The sequence below is a fragment of the Pollicipes pollicipes genome, unplaced genomic scaffold (genome assembly GCF_011947565.3).
Source record: "Pollicipes pollicipes isolate AB1234 unplaced genomic scaffold, Ppol_2.1 Scaffold_3087;HRSCAF=3621_pilon_pilon_pilon, whole genome shotgun sequence".
Taxonomy (NCBI): domain Eukaryota; kingdom Metazoa; phylum Arthropoda; class Thecostraca; order Pollicipedomorpha; family Pollicipedidae; genus Pollicipes; species Pollicipes pollicipes.
Genome location: NW_023596225.1, coordinates 25,786,606 through 25,813,852, shown reverse-complemented (window position 1 = coordinate 25,813,852; position 27,247 = coordinate 25,786,606). Strand labels below are relative to the sequence as shown.

Genomic DNA, 27,247 nt, shown 5'->3' with positions numbered 1-27,247 from the left:
TACCGGCGTTTTCCGTTTCCACCAGTCAGCAAAGCAAAGCGAGACGGCCCAGTCGATAAGGCCACAAAAGCAAGAGAGACGTGCACAGGACCGAGGGCTGTAGCCGTGAGAGCTGTTGAGCCTACAATGACCTGGACTGTTTTCCGCGGGGCGATCGGTGTTTGGAGACCAACCAATGACGGTCGTATTTCACAAGCGCTTGTGCAACGCTTAGTTTGTAGTCCAGCCAGAGGCGCTGAGGTGACATGAAGACTCCAGCAGGCAGAAGGGCAAATGGCCCGGAAACGCTATTGAAAGAGACTGTGGCTCCTCGCCTCGCCAGCTGCACTATGACGGCTGCATGGCGCAGCAGACTTGACATGATCCCTGCACATTTGAATTGGCGTCATAGACACCACAGGAATACACAAGCGCCGGCGAATATGTATTCAGCACAAACCTGGGAGCCCGCCTTGCTGTACAGAATGAGAATGTTGAGTAGTTGCTGAAGCTGTCTGGGCCCCGCTGATGGAGGCGATTAGCTTAATCCACAACTGTTCTGGACCCCACCAGCGGCTCGGGCCCCAGCTCTTTCACTGTCTGCTTGTGTCTCTCATTGTGTCCAGCGATGTGAGGTCGCATCAGGTCCCGTGGTCAAGCCGGACAAGCCAGGACAAGTCAGGGAAATCTCGGTATCAGGACCGGAGTGCTGGGGCCCAGGTCAGGGACCGGCACCGAAGCTGGCGCGCCAGTTCCGCACGCTTGAGGGCAGAGGTGTCAGCAGAGCTGACCTTCGAGAGAGCGGGGGGAAGGAGGGGGGGAGGGGAGGGGAGGGCCGTCGGGTGGCGCCCAGGGGTCGGCGGCCGGCCGCGGTCGGGCCGTATGCAGGCGGCGGAGCAGGGTGACAGCGCAGCACGCTCCGCCGCCGCCCAGACACGCTAATTACAATATCAGCCCGCCCACGGTCCGGGCGTCTGCTGCACAACCCACGGCGTCATCACACAACATATCTCAGCTGTCCGGCGGCCAGGTGCACGGCTAGACAGGTCAGCGGCAGGGGCGCCGCCAGCAGCGGCCGCGGGAGGTCTGCCGCCGGGGTCGGCTGCAGGTTACCGCTGGTAGCGCCCCTGGGAACCCAGCTGCCGTGCGCCGCCCGGCCGCCGCGCCCGCGCCCGCCCCTGACCCGTCCCGGGACGAGAGCAGCGTCGGCGTGAGCAGTGACCGCCTGGGCGGCCTGGCAGCGATTGGCACTTCAAACGACAGCCGTGCGGGGCGGCGGTCCGGCCGACGTCGGTGGCGCGACACCTCGGCGGCGGGCGGGTGGGCGGCGGCCGGCCTGAGGACAGCTCGGAGGACCCGGCTCGAGCGCCGCCGCCACGAGCCGTCGCCAGCGCCGATGGGGACCGATAGCGGGGAGGCAAGACAGCACACAGGGCGGTCAGGCAGGACGGAACGAGGACGAAACGACGGCAGGCAAAGTGAGCAGGCGGCGCGAGCGGGGAGGCAAGACAGAAGGCAGCAAGCAAGCCAAGCAGGCGGCGCGAACGAGGACACAGGACAGACGTCAGCAAGCAGGATGAACAGGCAGGACGGGTTGACAACAGGCAGGGCGGGCGGGCAGGACGGATGACAGCAGGCAAGGCGAACAGGCAGGACGGGATGACAGCCGGCAGGGCGAAGAGACAGGGTGGATGACAGCTGACAGGGCGACCGGACAGGACAGGATGACAGCAGGCAGGGCGACCGGGCAGGACGGGATGACAGCAGGCAGGGCGCGCAGACAGGGCGTGATGACAGCAGGCAGGTTGAGCAGGCAGGGCGTGATGACGGCGGGCAGGGCGAGCAGTCGGCACGAGTGACGCTCACCGTTGTCTCCCCCCGATGCATCGCAATGACAGTCATCCCACGGGAGCCGCAGAGAACAGGACCTCAAAGCTACCGGCGCCCGCTCGACGGTGTACCAGCGAGATAAGACATCAGGGCACAGGGTACTGAACAGCCCCCCCCCCGCTCCCCACTCGACAGCGGAAGGCGTCAGCCAGTCGGCTGGTCGGTGGGCGCCTCCTCACCTTGATGCGCGCCACGTTGACCAGCTCGTCCAGGGTCATCTTGTCGCTCTTGCGGGCGTTCATCTGAACGACCAGCTGGCCGTCGGTGGTGTCCTCGGGCCCCCAGAGGCCGCGGCTGACCAGGGTCAGGTGGAAGCTGCCCGTCTGCGAGGCCAGCGAGACGACAGCCGTGCCGCCGGCTCCTGACGGCGGCGAGCTCGGCTCCGGCGGCACCAGCAGCGCGCTGAACTTCTCCGTCTGCAGGCCGCGGTACCTGCCGCACCGGCCACGCCGTGTCACACGACCGGCACGACGCGAGCCGGGCCGCCCCCGAGACGGCCCCCGGCTACCCCTCGGGACGGGGCCGAGGTGGAATGGAGCGGGGCTGGTCGATGACTGCCGCCGGCGCTATCTGCGGCCGGTGAGAGACGCTGCGCAGGCAGAGACAGCCAGGTAGAGACAACTTAAACGGGTACTGACGGCCAAGAACTACTCAAAAGTGATGCACCGGGGTTCAATCCGTGCTGGCGCAATACTTTACCACCACGAACATGTACCCTTCACTATATTCGCTGCCTGAACTTTTCAATGGCATCCTACCGAAAGAGCTCTAGCTTTGCTACCCTGGCAAGCGACCACTGGCCTGCCCAGCACGTCCCAAATCCGGGGACCCTCACCTCAGTATGTTGCCGCTGATGATGATGCCCAGCGGTCCGTTGCTATCCTCTACGGCGTCGCCGTACGCCATGCCGACGAACAAGTGGCCGCTCTTGAGCTGACGCCGGTAGCGGCGCGGCATCTTCTTCCACACGCCGCAGATCTTCTGGCTGCGCAGCTCGTACTCCGTGCTGGAGATCGCCAGCTCCTCGACGATGCTGACGGCGCGGTTGAAGAAGACGAGCCGGTCGGGCCGCTGCATGCGCTCGTAGTAGAACGAGTAGGTGAGCTCGCGGCGCGCCAGCCGGAAGCGGCCGGTGGCCACCGCGGACGTCCGGTTCGGCGGCGACGACGTCAGGCCCGTCATCAGCACGGCAAACTCTGGCGGCACGGGCACAGGCCGGTCAGCGGCGGCACGCGAGCGGGGCACGGCACCGGCACCGGCACCGGCACGGCTGCTGACAAAGCAAGTCAGGCTCTCCTTACCTGCAGAAGCCGCTGAGGCTTATGTTCGGAAATATCGCTAGCTAAGGATCCGTGCTCCTGAGCATGCGGTGTTGGTGACACGTTGCCACAGTTGGCGCGCCTCTGCATCAACTCCACGGCTGCGTTGGTCACGGACCCCATCGCGCAGCGGCTACATTACACAAAGCGGAACACTCTGATAACCACCGATCTATTTTATCGAATCACTGAGATGCAGGGATAGGTGAAATCACGCGCAAGGTGCTCTTAAGTTTCCTTCCAGGAGGCAAGACAACGCCATAGCAGCTCGAAGTTCCGGAGGCCGAACCTACTCTAGCTTTGCATGATCAGATAGCCGCTACACGCTGGTGCAATGTGCTGCTTCGTTAACCAACACCCTGTGGCCGCAGCCCGACTCTGCGCACCTTTTCAATGGGCTAGGCCCTGGATGGCCGAGACCGCCACGCCAGGCGCGTCACTTTTGATCAACGCCAACATGAAGGTCGTTTACATCCGACATCGCACCTTCACAGCCCAGATTTCCTCGCGTTCGCGTGCGACAGGCCAAGCGCGAGCACATCGAACGGAGCCGGGCCGTGCTGCGCCGCCGGCGGACCAGCAGCGACGCCGCGGCGTGGGTCCGGTCTGGGTCCGGCGGACCACCCATCGCGGGCGACCGGCGCCGGCGGAGACCGCTCGGGAGGTCTCTGCAGCGGCCAGACCACGCTCACCCCGACCCACTGCGCGGCCGACGGCCCGACCCTCGCCGAGGGTCGCCGATGGCGTCATGCCGCGGTGCACGGGGCCCCGGCGGCTCCTTATACGGCGCCGCACACGAGCGCACCGCCCGGCCGGCGCTGCGCCCCTTCCGTTATGATCCCGCCGGCGCCGCTTGGGCCACGACCGGCCGCCGGTCGGCACTTGACGGCCTCTTGGGGCGGCCCGAGTCACCGCACGTACGCGGCCCTCACGACGTGACCTCTCGCCGGTCCAGGTCACGCCCCGTCGGCCATATGTTAGTCTCTCGGGCTTTCCTTCGCCTTTCGCCCGGTGCAGTTCATTGGACGACCTAAAACGTCATTCGCTTCACTCCGTGTACATCACAGGCGGCACGGCTCCTTAATGCGAGGCAGGCGTGTTGCTGGCGAGCGCACCGGTTTTCAAACGAGGCTACAGTCCACACCTTTCGAGGCCAAGAGAACTGTCCCTGATGCGCCTTCGATCACGGCTCTGTTTGCCCCCCCCCCCCCCCCAAGCCCCGTATCACCAGGGCTGCACGCGGCTGCAGCCTCGCCACGGACGGCCATATCAAATGAGAGAAAGCCACTCGGCCGCGAGTCGGATGTACGGCTTCCCGACTGGGCGGCTGGGGACGGGAGGTCTCGACACACGGAGACTGCGGCTCGACACACGGAGACTGCAGCTCGACACACAGAGAGGACCACAGCCCGACACACGGAGACTGCAGCTCGACACACGGAGACTGCAGCTCGACACACAGAGAGGACCACAGCTCGACACACGGAGACTGCAGCTCGACACACAGAGAGGACCACAGCTCGACACACGGAGACTGCAGCTCGACACATACAGAGGAGCACAGCTCGACACACAGGGACCACAGCTAGACACACAGAGACCCAGTTCGACACACAGAGACCACATTAGACAGAGACCCAGCTCGACACACAAGAAACTTCGGCTCGACACAAAGAGACTACAGTTTAACGCCTACAGAGGACCCCAGCTCGACACACAGAAACTTCGGCTCAACATACAGAGATTACTGCTTGACACACAGAGGCTTCAGCTCGTCCACAGAGCACCACAGCTCGACGTAAAGGAAGGAGCAACAACTCAACAAACTGAGAGAGAACCACAGCTCTACAAACAAAGACGGTCACCGCCCGTCATACAGGGAAACAACAACTCGACGCACAGAGAGGACAACAGCTCGACACACAGCTAATTTTGCCACTCGACGCACGTATAATGCCGCAACTCGAAACGCAGGGACGGTCACAACTCGGCCCAGAGAGGGACTACAGCTCTGCATGCAGCGACAGTCATAGCTCGACAGGCAGAGGGCCACAGGTCGACACACTAGAGACGGCCGCAGTTCAGCGCATGTGCCTATGACATTTAGTAGCCTAACAAGCGCCTTTTAACGGTAATAAGTGGTGTTCAGTGTCCAGCCAGTTCACTGTTCAGTCAGCCGTTCAGTTCGATTCGGAATGACCCAGCACAAGCCCATATAGTTCACGAGTGGACTAGTCTGTCTGCAGACATCGGCGGACTAGCCTGTCTGTGTCTGCACAAGAAGGACGCATCACGGAATAAAAAGTTTTCATTCAAATTATCCTTCGTACGGTTTTTGACTAAACGTAAAATTGTCATGAAATAAAAGGTGGAGGCCGGTATACCAGTAAGCGCAAACAGTTCAGCATCAGAAGGCAAAATGCTCGCGTGCACTTCTTGAATACGGGGTGTGCCCGTCATTTAGTGCACTTCATGAATGCGGGGTGTGCCGGTGGTTTATAACAATGGGCATCGTTGCAACAAGCCAACTCATCTAGCCGTAAAAATGAAATGATTTTATTGTTGAGCTCCTTGAAAGGCAGTATCCTCGACAAAACTATAATTTGACGCACAGCAGAAGCTGCCTACTGACCACGAGCGTCAGAATATCGCGCATTAGCTAATAAGTGTCACAATAAACACCAACAGCGTGCGAATTTTCCGTCCCATACAGACGGCGTGTCCGGGGCCCCAGTCGGGCGGACCGTTTGACCGCGACAGCGGCGGCTGTCGGCCGGGCGCCGGCGGACGGCCGCCGCCTGCTAATCCGTACGAGAGGTTCCCAGATCAAGGCCGGGGGCCGGGCGTCACCTGCAGGCGGGCGTTTGGCGCCATCATTTGCATAACGTGCTCGGCCCAGACCACCCGGGCGACACCCTATATTTAGCCGCGGCGCCGGAGCACGAGCGCATGTCTACGGTCCTGAACGGCCGCCGCCGGAGAGGGGCGGACGGAGGAGCGATGGAGACGGTCCTCAGCCGAGGACCCGGCCGGCACGGAGGAGTATCGGGGACGATCCTCAGCCGAGGACTCAGCCCGGACGGAGGAGTACTGGGGACTGTCCTCAGCCGAAGACCCCGCCAAGGCGCAACTCCGTCCGCGACCGTACCGTCCATTGTCAACACGGCGTTCGTGAGAACCATTAGTGACAATTACTGGAGGGCAGGGTGGAGGAGAAGACTATCGCCTCCTTCCTGGTCGAAACCAGGTCCGCATCGGCAAGAGTGATTTCGTCGACCAAGCAGCGGGAAAAAAACGGCAGCTTTGGCACCACGCAGGCTATAGGTGTCTGTCACATAATAAGAAATCATATGAAAGCGACGGTATGGTACCTGGACTGCCCTACATTCATTGCGCTTCATACACTGCCGCTACATTCTTTCCCTTCCACTACTGCATCACAAAGTGCCTTCAGCAGCGACAGTGCTGCCGAATCGGTTCATTAGTTAACGATCAGAAGCCATAAACAGAGTTTCGCAATCCGTCCAGACGTGAAGCAAGCTACGATGGAGTTTTACCGCGAATCTATTACGTGTCAACTCGGGCCGTGCGCCAGGAGACTAAACACCGGGTGACTTCACCCTGAATGATATCGCATTCCGGCTGCGACGCCGACGCTACTCCGCGCACGTGAACGCGTTCACAATGAACGGCATAACAGCAGGCATACGTCACTGTCTGGTGCTGTCGCTCGAGAAACGCCGTGCTCATTGGCTGCTGTGTGGGTGCGCTTTGGTGAGGGTGCCCCGCGCCAACCCTTCCATTTCAATTTGAAATGAGGGAATGCTCGGGCCATTTGCATTGTGTTTGTAATGTTGGACTTCAAGAGTCCGAGCAGAACGTTTGATCCACAGGCGGCGCAGTGCCAGGTTCGGCGGAAAATAAATGTGAGCGGCTAAAAATGCAAACGTCCGAGTTCCACTGCGGACACAAATAGCCACAACATGCCGCAGCGTGCCCGTCCTAATTGCGGCGTATGTGATCAGGTCTGGCAATGGCATCGCGCTCGTTTTCCTGTTGCGTTCGATACAGCGCGACCCCGCTTCTGAATGCCAGAGCTCCGTGACATGTCCGATTGGGAGGGTGATGAGCTGCCCGCTCGATTTACCTATTTCAGTCAGAGCATGCCAATTGAGTGGCCTCACCGATGCAGATAATAATATAATATAATATAAACAGGCAGATCTTGCGGTTTTAGTGGCGGGGCTTACCTTTGCCGTTGGGCTCGTCCTCTTCATCAACGAGGTCAGCACGTGACCTGCCGCGAGACGCGTCATCTGAAGAGGAGGCGGACCACGTCAAGACCAGAGGCAACTCGCTTCGCGCGCATCAAACACCCTAGATGCGGAGACACGGGTCAGATTCCAGCCTATTACACAGGACATAACGGATCAAGGTAAGGCTAGAAATGATTTGGAACGTAATGACCGTTTGGGCAAACTTGGTATTTGGCAAAAAAAACGCGTTTGGCAAAATGGCAACGAGCGAGAATGATATTCTTGATGCCCATGGGATTTACGGTTGCTCACTAAGCGGGAAAGATGTAAACAGATGCACAATCTCGTCATTTGAGCCCCCGATGGACTATCCATTCGCGGAAATCAGCGGGTGGCTTGGTTGAAGAAACCCGTCGACTCTCTTCCGCGCTGTCACTTCCTTCACCAAACCCGTCCCTCCATCCACCCCACACCTTGTCTGTCTCTCCCTCTCTCTTCCCACATATCTCTTCCTCTCTCTGCCTCCCTCCCTCTCTACCTCTTTATCTTACTTTCTCTCCCTCTCCCACCCTCCTCCTCCCATCCCTCACTTCACACTCAGATGCATACAAACACCGCGTCCTTCGACACACAGGCCGCCGACGGCTCACTAAGAATGATTTGCTCCGTCGCTGCCCACCGACAAACACCGCACAGAAAAAGGCGACGCGCCGTGCTGCCATGTCGCGTCCAGCCGCCACCGCGACAAACACATCAACGCGGGCGCCGCGCACCGCCGCCCCGGACAAAAGCAGCACCAAGGCCGGCGCGCCAGCCCTTTGAAGAAGACGCCGCCGAAGCCGGCGCGCCATTAACCGGGCAGTCCTTTGGTGACGGACGCCGATGGCCTGTCGGTCGGGTTTAACTGCGCTGGCGCCCGCAGGACGCCCGGAGAGCCGCCGTTGCGCGCTTATTTACGGCGGTGGCGCCGCCTGCCGGGACGAGGCGATGATGTGCGGCGCCACGGGCCGCGCGGCGCAAACCGCGACGTGCCCAGCATCGTCCCGCCGTTGTGGATGTGCGTGTGCGCGAGCGCATGCGTCTAGGCGTGCGTGCAGGCGCATGCACACGAGTTTTTGGTGCCTGTTTAACAGTGACTCTACAATGTGCGTGCAAGAAAAACGATGACCTTAAAAATCTAAACGCGCATTTGACACACAGAAGAGGGCTGGCGTGCACTTGTTGGACCATTTCTGCGGTGACCAGTCCCTTCCAAGCCTCGGACGCCCTCCGCGAGTTGCGCAGACAGAGAGCCGACGCTGGCGGCGCCTGGCGGCGCAGTCTACCATCCGGGGGTCCCAACACCTTCGTCGAGCCTTCCTCAATTGGTTGCAAATATTAGCATCGCCGCCGCGCTGTTCGCACTGCAGCTGATTTCTCTGCCAGCTTTGCGTTCACGCATGGAAATGGGTCGCTTCTCTAGCTGCAGCGTCGGCAGCACGGCCACGTTCAGAGCTATACGGGATCTATACGGGTGTTGCGGTACAGCATAGAATACAGGCGTCGTTGCTGTTAGTGAGTTTACCATCTAGGTTTCTCTTATTTGTCATGAGACATCCATCATGACAAAAAGGCAGTGAAGTAGAACAAACGCGGCGCTTGTCTGTTACCAGTACATATGATCAGCTGGTAAATACTTCAACCGTTCCAGAGGGATAGATAGTATTATTCCGAGCGTATTTGCGACACAAATTAGCGCGGCGACATAAAAGATGAAACGAAAGGATGCTTTACTCTCGGCTCTCAACCCGGCTCCAGGTGTCCGTGCCCGCCCGCCCAGTCCGGCTCCAGGTGTCCGTCCCCGCCCACCCGCCCGGCCTGGCTCCAGGTGTCCGTGCCCGCCCGCCTAGCCAGGCTCCAGGTGTCCGTGCCCGTCCCACCCAGCCCGGCTCCAGGTGTCCGTGCCCGTCCGCTCAGCCCGACTCCAGGTGTCCGTGCCCGTTCACTCAGCCCGGCTCCAGGTGTCCGTGCCCGCCCGCCCAGCCCGGCTCCAGGTGTCCGTGCCCGTTCGCTCAGCCCGGCTCCAGGTGTCCGTGCCCGCCCGCCCAGCCCGGCTCCAGGTGTCCGTTCCCGTCCAACGGCCCCAACCGCGCCCTGCGTCCCAGGTCGTGCCGGCGTCTCGACAGATAACCGCCAGCTGTCGCCGGCGTCGTCTCCGGCGCGCGTCACCCAGCCTATCGCTGTCAAAATATACCGTAGTTTTTGTCGCGCGCCGGCTCGTGCCCCACGTGGCGATAGTCGGCGATTGCTCCGCTAGCAAAACGATACGCGCCTCCTCAGCTGGCGCCGCTCGGACAAAAACAGGCCCACCAATCAGCGTGCTCCGCGTGCGACGAAACGGGGCCGGCTCTTGTTAGGACGCCTGTTCCGGTGTGCAGGGACCCGACGCTGACCTCGGCACTCCGAGGAGGAGGGAGGGCGGGCGGAAGAGGTCACGGCGGTGTCGTCACATCGTACCCGGCCTCGGCGGAGCGCTGAGTGGCCTGCACACACTACCCCGCCCTGAGGCCAGCAGCGTCAGTGCTCTCATTCCATCTTGCACTTCCTTACACGGCACCAGAGGTGCAATCAAAAGGATATCTGAGACAAAAACGGATCCAAGTGGACACGGCGGGTCTCAAAACGGTAGACAAAATCGACGCTCTTTATCCAGGTTGATTTTTGAGTAGTTGACACCCCGTCCGTAACTCCATTCCATCCACATGACCCACGCTGGACCGACCCTTAATCCAGGCCACCGCGAACGATCCCAACAACTCATATCTATAATACAGACGCAATGGTAATGCCTGACATGACCGCGAAAATACTGTGGTCCCGGCCTCACCATTCAAGTTAACTTAATTCACAAACAACGTATTTTAAGACTTCCTTCCACACGAAATAGCACCTAACTCAGGAATTTACGGCAGGGCTTTATCCTCCCCAGCGGGAGCCCGCTTCACAGACTTTTTTACTGCGATCGTTTGCTTTGCGTGGGCGTCGTTGGGATTGTGGCCACTGCTGACCGTAGCCGACTGCGAAGGTCCTGACCCCAACGGCCAAGTTGAACAATTCCAATGCAAACTATATTTAGCAGACGTCTTAACGTGTAACGTATCGCCATGACAAGATCGCTCAATGTCAGTCTGAGCCTCTTGGTCAGTTACTAAATGACCAGCACTGGCTGATGACGCCAGCGCGGTCACTGCGACGTCAACCCTCATGTCTGACACGCATTATCCCCTCCCTCCTTGGGCTACCGGGTTGACAACAGATGACAGAGTGTGAAAGTTCTTTCACTTCTATGTTTTGCAACGCGGCAGCGCCCAATCTTATGGAAACACCTTCAAGAACAGTAACAAGGCGCACTATAGCCGGTAGCACATTGCCTCGCCGTCTTCTGGTGACTTGAACATTGGATCATGATTTTTGGCGGCGACGGTGAGCACAATGTACCTAAAAAGCGTGGAGCACGTACAAATACACGGCTAGTTACATAATTTAAGGTCCATGGTACATCGCCATCATTTCAGAGCCGACCAAACCTGGATTGACAAAGCCATGAGTAATGTGGCTAGTAATCCTTTTATCTTTAGGATTACATCGATGCTGACGGGACGAAATCAAGGGGAATCGATGGGGTGCGCTAATTTAGGTCAACTCAGCTGGTTTGTCAATCCAGGCAAACTTGCTACCGATGTGTCATTGCTAGCATGGCACATCCGTGACGTGACCTTAGGCCGATTTACATACGCATATCCCACGACACTCACTGACAGATTGGACAAACTGGGATCTACTGACAACATGCGGTCACAAATTTACGGGAATTGCAGCGCGGGGCGCGGCCAAACACCCCGACACGTGCTTTACGACAACCCGCATCAGAGGAGCACCACAGCCAAAGCACGGCGACTGGTCTGTCGGGCCTGCTCTCACATGCAACTGAATTTAAAGTAACCAGGACCTGTCCAGGCTGATCGTCTCGCCAAACAATGGGACATGTCCGCGCCATGAATGCCGCAGGTTGGTCCCAGTCCGCTGACACCGCAAAACAGCGCCTGGTAGGCTTGTCCCGTTCAGTACCTTCTCAGCCCCCCTGGGTAACAACGTGGTCGATGTCGCTGGAAGTGGACACGTGGGAGAGGTGGGAGGCGTCTGCTGTGAGTAGACACGAGAGAGGCGGGAGGCGTCTGCTGTGAGTAGACACGAGAGAGGCGGGAGGCGTCCGCTGTGAGTAGACACGAGAGAGGGGGGAGGCCTCTGGCGGGAGTGGACACGAGAGAGGCGGAAGACCTCCGATGGGAGTGGATACGAGGGAGGGATGGAAAGCTCCTGGTTGGACACGAGACAGTTGGAAGACCTCCGATGGGAGTGGACACGAGGGAAGGATGGGAAGCTCCTGGCGGAAGTGGTCACGAGGGCGGGCCGAGCAGAAGAGGGTCGGCGCGGGAGGTCGTCCGGAAACTCACCGCTGCAGGTTTTGCAGCACTCGCCGATAGGCAGCACGGGGTTTTTGCAGCTGGGCTTGGGACAGTCACGCTTTATGTTGCGACACTTGACGCGGCCGACCACGCGCTTCTTTCTGTGTATCTGCGGACACGGGAGCCGACTCAGATCACAGCAGTCGGCAGACACGGGAGCCGACTCAGGTCACAACACTGGCGAACAAGGGAGCCGACTCAGGTCATAACACCGGCGAACAAAGGAGCCGACTCAGATCACAGCAGTCGGCGGACACGGGAGCCGATTCAGATCACAACAGTCGGCGGACACGGGAGCCGATTGAGATCACAACAGTCGGCGGACACGGGAGCCGACTCAGATCACAACAGTCGGCGGACACGGGAGCCGACTCAGGTCACAACACTGGCGAACAAGGGAGCCGACTCAGACCACCGGCAGTCGGCAGACACGGGAGCCAGCTTACGTCACCGGCAGACACGGGAGCCAACCCAGGTCACGACAACTGGCGGTCGACTGCGTGTCACAGACCGGAATGGTGGACGGGCCACCTGCTGAACTCCTCAGATGTCCTGGCCACAACCTGCAGCAGTGCGGAACGGGAGGGGACGAGGCCCGGGAGTAGGTCATTGGCCCTGGTTTGCCGACCTGTTTTGTCTTGGACGCCCTCCACCCGAAGCTTATCGCTTCGGTTAGTGATTACCGATCACGCCACTGTCGATGCCACGGATTAGTCGAAAGTACATTGGGAAATTGCGATTCTACACTCGCCCAGACAGAAAGAAATTAATTTATTCGCGTACGGTTTGGAAAACAGAGATATCGTGCAAGATAACAGGGAAGTCTGCTCGGCTTCCAACTGCAGCTTCGACAAGATGCAGACGGTGTCTTATCTAGGCCAGTCTAGTAAGTCCTGTCTAATCCAACCCAATCGAACTCAATTTGGTAGAGAACAATCTCATCAAACTTCAAGCCGTCCGAGTACGACACAGGGTAGAACAGACTTATGGACTGGCACCTGCACAACACTGAAGAACCGTGCAACACAGAGCACTGATACTGCATTTTACTCCCTGGCACGTACCAACGCTCATCAGTCACCTCGCCTCATCTGTACCCACACTGTACCCGGCGTACCCGGCTCGGGAGGCGGCCCCAGACGGACGCCACAGCCGAGCATGTTCTGTTGAAAATTCCACCGGCCCGTTTACGGAGGCGGCAGTGGCACGTTAATAAACACGAGCACGCGCGCCGTCGGCCGTCCGGCTGCATTGGATCAAGCGCAAACACGGCCCGCCGCCGGTTCAATTGGCGAGGAGCGAAGCGGCGCCAAGTGGCCGCCGATCGCTGCCGGACCGGCCCGACCCCGCGGGCCTCCGACCCCGCGGTCTGTCCTCCTGCTCCGCTCCCCCTCCCTCCGCCCTCTAGTACGGCGGCCTCGGGGCGGCCACGGTCCGGTCAAATGCCTTTCGCGATGCATCATGGCGTCGCCGCGCTCTGCACTCTCGCAGACCGAGTGCTCGGCGTTTTCCTTTGCTGCAAAGCTCCTGACTTGGATACAACGGTTCGCCGCGTGCCAGCCGTTGGCAACCAGCGCCGCATACGTTGCGCACGACGCCCGCTCGTGTGCCCGCGGGTGCGGACACAACGCATGGTGCATTAGGCCGTGCCTCATAACTGGCGGAGTGGCACGAGGGCGGGCACAGTGGCGCCAGGACGGCCTGTTTTCCTTTCGAGCGGCCGCCCGACAACGACCGAACAGGCTCATTTCAATAGATAACATCACGCTTTAATTCATATTGCCTTTGTGAGCTTTTCATTATTCACAAAGGCAGCTCGGCTGAGGCGCGCGGCGGCCGGGCCGCCATCGGACGCCCCGCCCACTCCGAGAGCGCATTCCCGTCTCGCTCAACGACCGCTGCACCGACCTACGCCAACCGCCAGCCTCTTCACTACGTCGGCCCCATCGAAACGCTGCAAGAGCCCGCAGCCCTACAAGGCACGCTGAGCTCTGTGGCGTCTCGCTCTCCTGCAGCCGCGCTCGGCGGCGACCGTGTGATCTCGATTCCCTCGGAGCGTTTCTCCAGAATAGGAAGTACCCGGGCGCCAGCGCGGCGCGTGCCGCTGTCCGGGGCTCTCCCGGCACGGGGAGTCGACCGGAGGCGTCGGCACGAGCGGCGGCGACGGCTGGCTATCGGCGCATCGCCGGCTTCTGCGCCGCTCCGGCGGCGGCGGCGGCGGCGGCGGCGGCGGCCACTGTCTAATTGGCCGCCGACAGGGCGCGTCGTTAGGTGCCCGGTCCGTGGCGCCGGTCCAAATTTGGTGGCCGCTAGCCTCCGCGGCGGACGCCAGCACGAGGTCGCGCCCGACCACCCGGGCCCGCTGCTGACCATGTAGAGCGGAGATGGCCGGACCGAGGCGGCTGCGCTGCCGGTCTGTCACCGCTAACAGAGCGCGCGGTGCCAGAGATTGAGCCTGACACCGTGGACGGGCCGAGCCGAGAAATTATGGTCGCCAAAATAGGCCGAGGTGAGGAGATGTAGCAGCAACGCCACTTGCATGTCTTCCACCTGCGTGAAATACGGTTAAACTTTCGCCTCACCCCGGCATACAAAACGGTCCTGCACCAGCTTCGCAGTCTCCATTACACCTCCGCCCCTCTGGTGTGCGGCGGTTGCCAAGTCGCGTTGTGACGATTTCCAGTCACGATTCCCACGCACGGACTGCTGCCGCCGGCGCGCTGCCAAGACGCAGCCGACGTGTCCAACAAGCTGCCGACTTGTCGGACTCATGCCAGCTCGTTGGATTAACCTGACCACAAAAACGTATCGCACAGAAATAAAGTACCAGTGTTTTACAAACTTTTCCGCCGCCCCGACCACGATCATGACAACCGCTGGCGCTGGGTCTCGTATTTTTGAGTGTAGAATGACGCATTGTAAGAGGCCCCGAAGCATGGGAGTGCAGCGCAGTGATGGACGGAGAATGCGGCATGGCAGGCGCAACAGTCGCCCTGCCAGCTGTCATGCATCAAGCCATCGGATATTTCTGGCCTTTGGCATCTCGCGATTTGAGGATCTTCACTTTGGCAGCTTTGCCACGCGAGCTTTTCAGCATCCTCCACTCGTAAATGTAGTGGTGTCGCATAAACCGTACCAAAGCCGAAGCCGGGCAGTCAATTCTCTTCACCTTAGAGATTCGCCACTCCTTTTATCCTCGCACATCATTGATTCAAACTTTCATTCTTGCATCCTTTATTGCATGCTTTGCTCATCTACCGTTATCACAGCACGCCCTTACGTTTCATCCATTCATCGCAACTTACGATAGAACAGCCGCGGTCTAGTGCGAGAAGAACCGTGGTCAGCAGATGCACCAGTACGTGCAATACAACACGGCCCCCGTCCTGGCGCCACCGGAGCGGCCTCCACGCCGTCACGAAACACGCGTAAAAGCATTTCGCTGTGGCGGCCAGGAGTGCGGCCGAGCTGGCGCCGTGCCAGCGGAGCTCTCGGCAGCCGCGAGAGCGCGGTATGGCTGGCGCCGCGCGCCCGTCTGCAACTCCCACGCCACGGGCCGGCTGTGAGCGCCCGGTAACAGGCGTCGGCAGCCGTGCGAGTCTCGCCTACACCGGCGCCGTGTGTCAGGTACCAGAGCCCGCCTGCGCCGGCCCGTCCCGCTCGCCGCCACCGACGCTTCGGAGATTTTCCGCAAGGAGTAGCCGGCGGGAAGCCAGTCACCAGCGGGAGTGCCGCTGCCAGTTAGAGGCGCGCCAGAGAGTGCGCGCATGGGGACTGTGCGGTTTCAAAGACTATCGCCGGTCAAAAGCAGCCTCTGCTCCCTCAGCCCGCTGACGACGAAGGTAGGAACTAAGGTGACCTCAAGAACGCCTTCGGGTGGTACTTTCACAGCTGCGCAAACGTGCCGAAACCGCTGGGCTTTTTACTCCGCGTTGTCACAGTTTACCTTTATTCTTTTACTTGAACGCATGCAATCAATCGTTTATTGCGGCAAAATGGGGCGATCGTTTTCAACCACACGGCGAGTCTCGCTGAAAAGACCCAGTCTAGAGATCAGACCAACTTCAGGTGAAAAGGAGAGAAAATTCACAACTCGCATCTCATAGCCCAGGGGATAAAAGAGGTGAGTTTTTCTTGGGGGATCGAGGAAGCAACTGAAACTGCCAGCGGCAAGATAGATACTAGCGATCAACTAAAATAGTCCGGAGCCCCTGCTCCTTCCCTTTCCTCCGCACTCAACAGCCTGGGACACCCACAAAATCCTTCGGTTAAAATCGCAGAGTGCGGCGTCTTATTCTAATTTGTTTCGTTTTTTATGCCAGCCGTCAGTTTTTTTACCAAAGCAATAGCTAAACAAATTTTCAGCGTGGAACACTTTTCCTAACGCGCGCACCGCCTAACCTGGGCCCTAGTCCAACGATATTCTGACACATGGCAGGAGGCTCAACCGTACCGTAACGGCACCATCGGACCATAGAGTGAACAAAAAAGTGCAACATTTGCAATGTTCCCGTTATTCTGCATCGGTTGTGGCTGAAAATCTTGCCATATATGACAGCTTTTTCATTAGTTTATAAAAGACACGGAAAAATTTGCTAGCTTTGTTCCTTTGATCGCCCATGTCCACCTTACCGGCTACCGCAAGGCGTTGTCAGAATCAGAAATACGTCAACCAGCCAACCGTTACCAGGCGGCAGGCTAGCGCTGCTGGCCAGCGCTGGAATGGCCGGCATGCACGCACGGCCCCCGGCTGGCGCCACCGGTCTGCCAAGAGGCCTCTGGGACCGCCCGGGAAAACTGCAACCTCGCGGGGTGGACAGGCCCACTGATACTGTTTACGGGTCCGCCGGCCGCGAGTATTTTCGGATGTCATTCCGATGTACGTTAATGTGAGCTGTCAGATATGACTGTCCGCGTGACTCACCACCCACCCGGCGATGACGGTGCGGTTTGAAACACACTTCCACGCAGCGGCGGGTAGTAATGCTACAGTAATGTTGGCGCGCCTGCCGGAACTGCAGCGCTAACAGTGACGTCCGGCCACGCGTTTTATAGTATTATTTACAGTGTGATACTTTTACCATTATGCAAGGGATAAACAGCAGGTTACTGCCCAGCTAGCTTACTAACAAGCATCCATGGAGCGGATGTTTGGGTGATGGCTGACAGGATTCAGCAGCAAAGCCGCACCAAGCCCAATTTTCGTGTGGAAGAGTCCGTCCCGAAAACACAAGGGCGAGTGCTACGGAATCAACCCGCCCGCTCAAGTGCACACACAGCGCTGACCACACAACACAGACGTGCTCAGACGATCTCCAATAAAAGGTCCCAGAACACCAAAAGGCTTTTGTTATCACTAGCTTCGTGACCGCTTACTAAAGCGCGTCTTGCAAGGCGGTTTCAGTGGCGAGCACGCGCCGCGATAACGTCGACCAATCAGCAGGCTCGGTACATTGGCGCAGCAACAACTTACCGGTACACATTCGCACTGGACGCAGTACATGATGCCGAATGGCGAGCCAAGGTCCGGGTTCCACATGGCCTCCAACTCGTATGTTTGCTTTCCAAAGTGACACACTGGAAACGAGAAAAGGAAGAATTATACAAGGCCGAAGGTGGTAAAAGCACAGAATCATAAAATTGCCGGGCGGTTTGGATATCAATGAGACAGGAATGAAGACAATGGTCAATACAATTTCCATCGTTGAGAAGTCTTTCCTTGTTTGTTTGTACTGTAATTATCTTCACAGGCGCCGCACCAGCACTCCCTTATACCTCCATACGGCCCGACACTTTCATAATTAAGTGAAGTGTACACGCAATGGCGCAAAACACGATCTCCAGTCTCATCTTGTCCAGGGATGCAAATCGGTACGCTGGCAGGGCCATACCTTCTGACAATGTTCCTGCTTCCATAACACTGATAACACCGTGCTAGCGCTTAGCATACATATTTCATGGAATAAGAGCTCTAAAGACCACAAAACAGAAACAAAATGTGGGCAGCAAACTCATGTAAATCCCACCCAAAGACAAATGTCGTTCAGAAGCCATATTGGCAATGGAACGGTGCCAAATATCTCAACATAAAGCGCATTCTCTAGCGACTCAGCACACGTGTTGGGTAGTTTCAAAAACATTTCGCCACATATCGTTATTTAAACTCTTGTAACAGGCGTAATTATTGCTGCTTTTCGAAACCATTAGCTAGAGAGTTTTCCAAACCTTTGCAAAGCGCGCATTTATGAACGTCATTCCTAAACACGCCATAAAGCAAGGCGCATCAGCGAAAATGGAATGTCAACACGTCATTGTACTGGGGGTTTATCTATATGGCAAGGATCCATTACCAAAGTAAATGATAACCTCAGTTTAGCACCATTCTTCAGCTCTTAGGAAGTTCACCAGCAATTTGCGGCAGTAAAGCCACGTTTCCCCGCTCGCTGCGTTTTTGGTGGCTGTCTCATTCCCTCTCTGGACCGGTTCCACCCAAAGACATGGCCTGTCGGCGTGGGGCTGCGGAAAAAAATACGGCTGCAAGAATCAATGAATGGAACTGCGTCAAATAAAAGTATTTCTGGTTAGCAGTAGCCCAGAGTTACGTGAATGACGTGGATAGGGCTAAGGAGCGGGCCGTCACTGGCATGACATGTATTGTGAATGTGCAGGAGGCATCGCCAGACGTCAAGGGAAGCGGGCAGAAGATAGCAAAGTCTAAAAACGGCATTACGTAATCCAGGAATGGTGCTTCGATTATTTGTATCATGTTCTTTTCACTGAAGCGCATATCTTGATAGTAAATGCACAGGGACGTGTCCTCCAAATCCGCGTTCTCTGCCATCCCAAGCCATCTCCAAGACGGTTGCCGACCCCCCCCCCCCCCCTCCATCCCAATGGGCGCGGGATGCATGCCTGGGACCAGCCCACTGGGTCAAAGCCTGAAGCTCAGCTGAACCACGAGGCGAATTTCGACCTCAACCCTGACCTCAGCTATCTCAAACGGTTGATGCAATGCTCGAGACAAATTCTATTCGTGGCTTTCTCGCCAATGTCGCTGTGTGCGCCTAGTGCCACATGTCACCGCATGCCCATTGGTCTCCAATGTGATCCAGGCTGTCGGCGCACCCAGCTGGACGACGCTGGCACTGCCCCAGCATGGAATATTCCATTGGCAAAGCACACAAACTCAGCCGAATTCTAGAAGCGTACCATGTCAAGAGCAGGACGCCAGTGCTAGAACCGAGCCCAGTGCCGATCGGCTAAAGTGTCGTGTGCTGCTGTCTGAACGTCCCGTGCAGACCCGGGAAGGCACGCCCCGCTTGCACGGGTCTGGCAGCTCGAACACCGTGACCAAGCATCGGGACCCACGTGAGCGATCGAGTACACAAGAGCAACGGCGCCTCCACTACGTACAAAGAGACGAGCGTCACTATCAGAGGACCGTCCCTGATGCTCACTTGCCACGTAAGCCCGCTTAAAAGCAAGACACGGGCCGGGTAATTCTGCGAAACGGTACCTGTCAACTGACATCATCACGTGTCTTGCACGTCCACGAAATCACAATATCTGAAAAAGTGAGCATCGCTATCTGGTCTGTGCACGTGCTTACCCGAGTGGCCGCGGCGGACCTGTTTATAAAAGCAACGGCACCCGTTGTCACGAGCATGCAATGCGGGTGTGTTGCAAGGCTGCGGGTGAACGCGGTGTGAATGCTTTGTTGCATGCATTGCAAAGGATATTTACCAGGCAGGCATGGAGATAGGCAGCGGCAGAACGAAAACGTCCTATATCGGGAACCCTCCACCCTGGCATTGGCCAGATGCATGGGCCGCGGTGGCCATCTCCAAGTACTGCATGGTTCTTGTTGCCTTGTATAGTTTATCATTTGCACTGGTTCGATACATTTATCAAGCGAGACCGGCATAACAAGGGCAATTAATGATAGCAATAACGAAATTATAGCCCGCAACCGGTTGCAGATTGTACCAGCTCTTTTATCGAACACCCATCCAACAGGTTGTGGAGTTCAAACGCTTCCACCGCTAAGCGCTCAAAGTCACGCTCGCGTCCGGCTGTTACAAACGAGCATATGAAAGCTCGATGCTTCTCATTCTCACCCTACGCCCGCGCAGTTTGTTCTGAAAATCTTCCGCGCATCTTTCGCTCAGAGAACAGGCAAAACTACGACACCAAAAGCGTAATTTCTCGGTGACAGACACGCTTTTCAGCATGGGCAGCAACACGCACGAGATGCTGAAGGTGTCTCAGAGACATCAAACTCTTTGCCCTGTTCTTTACAGGGAGACAATCAACGAACTTTTGGCTCGCAAATGGATAATCTAGAAAGGTGTCCACAACAGAGCTTACCGCGATTTTAAACAGCAGCCAGGTCAAGAATGGACAGCAAGGGAGCATTTTCTCTACGAAAAGAAAAACATGACATGTCGGTTCTACCTGGATATGGAGTTTGCCGTCACCAGAGATCTGCCAGCAACAATAAACGACAGAGTGGCAGGCACGGCCTCTAGAGACACTATCGATGGATGTTATTGCGAGCCATCACCGAATAGCTCAGACAGCAGCGTGCTGTTTGCATGGCCGGGGACGGAGCGGGCCGCCGGGTGAGTGAGCTCCTGTCCACCAGCCGGCGCGACAAGCCGTGACGGGGCCGTGACGACAGCCGCCACAGCTGCGACACGCGGCGGTGAGCAACCCGCCGCCGAGCACGGCCGACGAAACCGGCTGGCCGCTCCCGAAGCGGCCGCGCACCGTTCCCTCGAATCGCTAAGCCGGCCGCGCCCCAGCCGCCGAGCGGGCCGGCGGGGTCTGCTGTCGGCAGACGGCGGCTCGTGTCGGCCGGCGCGGCGCTACCGGGCGCGCCAGGTCACTGCACCGCCGCCCTGCAACCGCCGATCGGCGTCTTGATGCCGCCCGGCAGCCCAGCCGGCCTCGGTCCGGCGCCGGCGCCGGCGCCGGCCCGGTCGGCCCCGGCGGCAGGCCCGGTGAGGACGGGCTGGGCCGACTCAGCGCGCGGATGGTGCTGGTTTCCGAACTGGACGCCGGAGCGGCCCAGGTGCCGGCAGGCCGCTGCGCCGACCAGCCGCGCTGCGCCCGTCACGACAGCGTGACCAGCTGGGTCTCGGGAGTCGCGCGGGTCTCGTGCCGCCCCGAGGCCGCCGGCCCGTCGCGGCTGATCGGCGCCGCGTCAGCCGCGCCGCTCCGGCCGCCGCCGCCGTCCGCCCCTCCCCGAGCCGGGCACACGTGCCGGGTCAGACGTGACGCGCCGCTGACCCGGCGGCCGACGCGTCGTCCGCCGGCGGGGGCGCCGCCGCCGCCGGACGCTCATCGCAAACAGCGCGGTTGCGTCAGGCCGCCGTGCTGGTCAGCTGACTGGCGCCGTCCTCAGCTGAGACGGCCGGCGGCGGCCTTGCCTGCGCATTAAGCAGCGGGGCCGCCGCCCGGGGCCCCTGCGCCCCGTTTTGGGCAGTCGGGTGCAGCCATGACATGGTCCCCGGCCGAGAGCCGCCGTGCTGCACGAGGCCCAGCGGACAGGTCGTGCTCCGCACGGCGATAACGGCACGAGATTTGGACACGACATCGGCCCGGTAATATATTGAGCCAGTAAGCATTACCATCAGCGGGAGCGCCCGGCGCGCCGACGTCAGGACGCGGCGGCACGAGTGCGGACACCGGCGCGCTTCGGACCGCACTCAGCCTCCGAGTACCGCCGGCTCACCCAGCTGCCTTGCACGAACCGGGCGGGCCACGGGACCGTCCGAACCACGCTCGTCCGCCGAGCGGCGGAGACCAGGTGGACCCGCGGCGGGAAAGCTGCGGGGTCAGCCGAGCCCGGTCTGACCTGTCGAAGCTGTGTCATCAGCCCATCACGGTGCGGCATGTCGAGGCTGTGTCATCAGCGCCATCAGTCTCCGGCGCTCCCCGCGGACCCGGCGGCGCCGCCATCGGCGGGCCGGCCGCCCGCGCCCAGGCAGGCGCGCCACGTCAAACGAAACAGACGAGCCACCTGGCGCCCCAGCGCATCTTGACAAGCCGAAAGGTCACTGCGGCACCCGGCAGCCTTTCTTTGGCTGCCGCTTCCGGTAGCCTTCCCCGCCCCCCTGCTCCCCGCCACCCCGGCGCCCGGGCCGTTGGCAAGCGAGGACGGCTGGCCGTCCGACCACTGACACCTGGCGATTCCGGGTCCGGTCCAGACTCGTCACGTGACTCAGGCTCGTCTCGTGACTCGTGACTAATCCGCAGAAGGTCACGGGGCGATATACATAGCCACGCAGCAGCCGCGGCCTGGCCGCTGCACAGCTTCATTCGAGAGCCGTCGCCAGCGGGAGTCCCCGGCCGGGCGGTAAGCCCAGCCTCCACGCTGTACGAGATGTGGGCAGGGCTGTATCTTCCAGGAGAGGGAATTCGCAAAATTGGTTGCGGGGCTCAGCTCGGGAGCATCAAGCTAAGGCACCTCCAGGCGCTTATTGGCATCCAGGTTTTGGTCACGTTTTTGCCATGCGGGAGCACTAATGCATCATTTGATATCTTCGTTTTTATTTCGATAGTTGTGATTCCCGAGTCGCTCAGACGTAGGGAAGACAACAATGTGAAGTGTTTGCCGTGTAAAGTATTGGCTTCCTACGTCGCCTTCTAGCTTCTTGCATTTCTCGGACTTGTCACACGCACGATGTTTAGTTGGAATAGCCCGCTATCAGTGGGAGAGATAAGATGCAGGCTAGAAGGCTCCAGTCTGGGGACGTGGTCGCAGGCTGGAGCCTTCAGCCCACCCCCCTAACTGACCACGATCCTGCGTCCCTGGATCCAACTCAACCCACATTCGAAGCGGCTGCGGTATTCAGCGGCTGGTCCAGCCCACCGCCGACCCACTCGCCGCTCGTAACTCCCCGTTTCCAATGTCGGGCTCGGCCTCAAAGATCGATCCCGTCACGAAGCGACCGCCCGGCCCCCCGGCTGGCTTTGAGCACCTCCTCCGGCCGTGGGTGGTGGCTGTGTGTGACGGCCCGGCCGGCCCGAAAGTGGCGCACGTGGCCGTGAGTAGCGCAATGTTGAGGCGCCGGCAGCCGCGCCGTCGCGGCACGCCCGGTCGCCAACCTCTCAGCACTTCCTCGATACCACGCGTCGAGTGGCAATTCGAGTGGAACAATGATAGTGGGCGCGGCGACGATAGCGTTCGCGATAGTTGACTGTTTGTACGTGCTTAGTATTGAATGTGCCGGCAGCTTTGGCAAGTAAATGTGCATGCTTCGCCGTAACTACTGGTTTTGCGGGGTGTCGTTGGCGTCAATTCGTGACTGTGAATGAAGACAATTACACCTCCGTTTGATGCACGCATGAATGAACATTTGAAGCCTGTACCAAACTCCCTCATGCTACACCGCCATTCTAAGCTGATATGAAACCATGTACAAGAATTTTCGAACTACATTGTACCAAGGGATTCAAACACCCAGAAGACCGGACACAGATCTGATCTAAAAGGTGAACACTGAAGCAGCTCACATGCCCACATCGGGCAGTCGGACCTACATCAAGGCCCGACACAATGATGCGGTCTCTAGTTGGGCCGAAACGCTGCACGTGTGAGGCGTGATGAGAGGCAATCGAAGCCATCAACTGTCAGCTTGTAACGCCGACTTTAATCTCCATATACGTTGAGCTTACATATACACGAACTTGCCTTGCACACCTAACTATGCCGAAAGGTGGGCGCATGTCCAGTGATGCAATGGTCAAAGATCTCGTTGAATGATGCAACCGATCGCAACTAAAAGCGGTGCTCCTTTCAGGGGTGACCGCGACGGGGGGTGGCTGTCGTCTGCATGCTCCCGGCGGGCTCGTCGTCAGTCAGCGCCGCCATGAGGCGTGCTGATGGCAGGCGGCCGCACCCCCCTACTTACAACCCAGCTCCACAGATGTCGCCCCCGCCGCATACCACGAAGCGGAGTGATGTGGCGCTCACGGTGGTGTTGGTGCCACGACGCGGGCGTCTGGCGCCGAGCCGTGCCCGGAGAAAGCCCGGAGTTATCTGTCCGTGCCCGGAGAAAGCCCGGAGTTATCCGTCGCTACGTCTATGGAGTTGATTCTTGTCATAGCAATCCTCCGGTTCGATGAGCATCTAATTCTCGCCCCGCACTGGGCTGCGACCCCCGACCAGCGAAACGTAACTCCTGTAGCATGAAAGTCCTGCGCGACGCACCTCGCACGTTCGCTGCTTCCGTACATGGTAGCGTCTGCCCCGCCGCAATCCAGGGACATTCCAGTCATGAAACGTCCCGGGACGAAGAGACGCCATCACTATCGAGCGTGACGTTCAAGCGCGACGTCCGGCGCGCCGCCCGTTGACGCGGCCGGGCGCCCTGGAGACGTGTCCGGCGAGATATCACCGGTGCCCGTGACGTGCCGGCTGACGGTGCTCGCGTCCGGCGAGACCCGCCGGCGGAGTCCGCGCCGCTCGGCGCTGTCACTGCTGTCCGGCCCGGCCACAGTTCTCTCCATTGATATGTCAGCTCCGGCCAGTGAGACGTCGATCACGCTGTCTGGGGAGAGGCTGCTCCCGCCAAATGAAGTCATCCAAACAAGGACTTCGGGCGCCGGCGTCGCACGCAAGCGGCCGGTCGGCGCCTCTCGTCTGCACGGCACACTCGGCTGCCTACCAGTTCGCGTGCGCGCCGGTTTTGGGAAGGGCCCCGCCGTCGGCCGCGGGCTCACGCGACTCGAGACACGCTAGGCCATTAAACATGCCAGTCGGAACGAAAATCGCCGAAGCACTTTTCAACAGCCAGTTACAAACATGACGCGTTGACATGCAGCGCGTGCTGTTTCTACCGGTACCCGCGGCGCGCGTTCGGGGCAACTCCTTGCACCGTAAGCCCGACCCAGCGGTGGGGCGGGGGCGGGTGGGGAAGCTTGACCGCTCCGCTCAGTGGCCGCCGTCTCCCGCGGCACGGACCGCACCCGAGCCGCCGCTCCCACCCGGCGCCGACCGGCGCCGTCCGAGCACGCCCCGGGCCGCGGCGCTCCTCCACGTGCGGGGCCGTGGCAGTCGTGCTGACCTCAGCTGGGCGCCGGAAGCCGGGTCGGTCGGTCACCTTGCCGGCCGCCGGCGCGCGCCGCCGCCGCCGCCGCCCCACCTCCAATTGTCCGGCGGCGGCGGCCGGTATTTGCATGCGAATGCGGCCGGCGACAGCGCGGCTGCCCGGCCATTCAGTGCCAGCCGCGCTCATTCAGAGAATCCTTCACGGGTTCTGCGGAGTCGGGCCGGCGCGGCGCGCCTCCCACGGCGGCGGCCGGCCGCCACGCGCCGCCGCGCCGCCCCTATCAATGAGCGCGCCGCCTGCAGCGTCGCGCCATTGTGTCGGGCGGCCTGCAGAGGCTGGGGCCGGCGCGGGGCGGCGGCGGAGATTGGTCGCGCTGGCGCCAGTCGGCCGGGGCGGCGGGCACGCCGGCAGCGCCCCGCCGCTAGACGGTATCACGGCCGGGGCGGTGGGCACGTCGACAGCGCCCCGCCGCTAGACGGTATCACGGCCGGGGCGGCGGGCACGCCGGCAGCGCCCCGCCGCTAGACGGTATCACGGCCGGGGCGGTGGGCACGTCGACAGCGCCCCGCCGCTAGACGGTATCACGGCCGGGGCGGTGGGCACGTCGACAGCGCCCCGCCGCTAGACGGTATCACGGCCGGGGCGGTGGGCACGTCGACAGCGCCGCGCCGCCAGACGGTACCACGGCCCAGGCGGTGGGCACGTCGGCACACAGTCACAGCCCGTCAGGCCGGTCAGGCCGGACGGCAACAGCCAGAGAAGCCCGACGGCAACGCTGACAGGAAAACGCCAGCGGGACCGCTGAGCGGTCCGGCAAGAATACTGGAGATCAGAGACCCTGCGGCATGGCCGTCAGAGGTGACACGCTCGTTCATCCTCCAAACTGGATCAGCCCAATAATCTACGTCATGCCGCTGGCAGGCCTGGGCATTGCCCGGCGAAGTTTACGAGGGTCATTTGTGAGGCAAGGAGCACGGGCATGGCAACAGCACAGCCCGCTGCTTTTCGCAGCGGTTCCCATGGTGAAGTGAAAGCGCACGTTTGAGTGTGATGAGCATGTTCCTGGGGCCAGGCGAGTTCTGTCATGTCCCGTTAGAAGCGACGACAGGCAAAAATCCACGAAACCGTCGCGCTGCCCCAGCATTCCGGACAGCTTCAGAGAAGCTCCGACCAAGAGCATGTCCGGAACAATGGCAGATGTGCCCCGTTTAGTGTGCAAATCCAATGCAGCGATACACATCTGGCGGAGCGGCGGCGGCCGCCTCAGCATGTTCGGGATAGCGGCTCGGCCGCGTTCCCTCGGGGAGCCGAGTGCCACCGTGATGACGACAGCCGGCCGGCCGGCGGCCAGGTGCAGCCGACCGCTCACCACGCGTCACGTCACGCCGTCACGGCCGCCGTGACGACGAGGCGTCGCCGACCGGCCGTCCCGGGCGAGCCGCCGCCGGTGACACAGTCACCCGGCCAACGGCGGGGCCGCCCACTGCCTCCGACACGTTTCGAGGGAGCACGTCCGCGGGGACGGGCGGGCTGCCCGCCGCTCGTCCGATGCCGGCGCGTCGGACACGTGTGGCCCGGGAGCCGTCCTCTACGGAAACGTGCGTTCGGAGCCCGGCCAAGACTCGAAATCTTCCGGTGCACATTAAGCCATCATTTTCACAAAACCAGTTACAACATCTGGGTGCTGACGACACAGTTCGCTAACCTGCAATGATCTGATTCAAGAGGATTTGCACGCCCCCCCCCCCCAAATAAATTAGGCCACTTCTTACACTATTCAGCCGCTTGTGACTGATACGCTCTCAAAAAACAACCACATATTCGTCATGCATATTGCACCTGCCTGTCCATCCGCCCCTCCGTCTACTCCCACAGCTTTCCTTGTTTCAGCTGATCTAGCCGCTGTCACCAACCACAGCTTGGCCGGGCGCGTGAGACATGCACCTCAACAGTTCGCAGCTCCTATCGACACGTTCGTGCCTCAATACTATCCGTATCGGCCAGGCGGGGTTTGCTTGTCACGACAACACTCACCCCAGGCGTCGAGTGCTTTCACGACACTCGGCGTAGTAAAACACCGCGGAGCCGCCTCCGGCGGGCGGTGACCGTACCGATACACGGGAGCATACCGACGCCCGGGGCGCCGCGCCCTGACGCCCGGGGCGCCGCGCGCTGAGGTTGAGGGTGCGGCCGGCGCAGCCTCCCTCCCTGGGGAGCGGGGGAGGGGCTGTGCGGGACGA

The 27,247-nt window shown here is 60.0% G+C and overlaps 1 protein-coding gene across 1 annotated transcript in view; it reads right to left on the bottom strand.

Moving 5' to 3' along the window:
* Window positions 1–27,247, bottom strand: part of LOC119089949 (dorsal-ventral patterning protein Sog) — a 56,988-nt gene that overhangs the window by 12,503 nt on the left and 17,238 nt on the right. The window contains exons 2-6 of the mRNA XM_037212751.1: window positions 17,423–17,526; window positions 11,938–12,058; window positions 7,439–7,504; window positions 2,705–3,065; window positions 2,049–2,301 (exon numbers count right to left, since the gene is read on the bottom strand). Of these exons, the coding sequence (XP_037068646.1) occupies window positions 2,049–2,301; window positions 2,705–3,065; window positions 7,439–7,504; window positions 11,938–12,058; window positions 17,423–17,526 (905 nt within the window). The remainder of the gene's footprint in view (window positions 1–2,048; window positions 2,302–2,704; window positions 3,066–7,438; window positions 7,505–11,937; window positions 12,059–17,422; window positions 17,527–27,247) is intronic.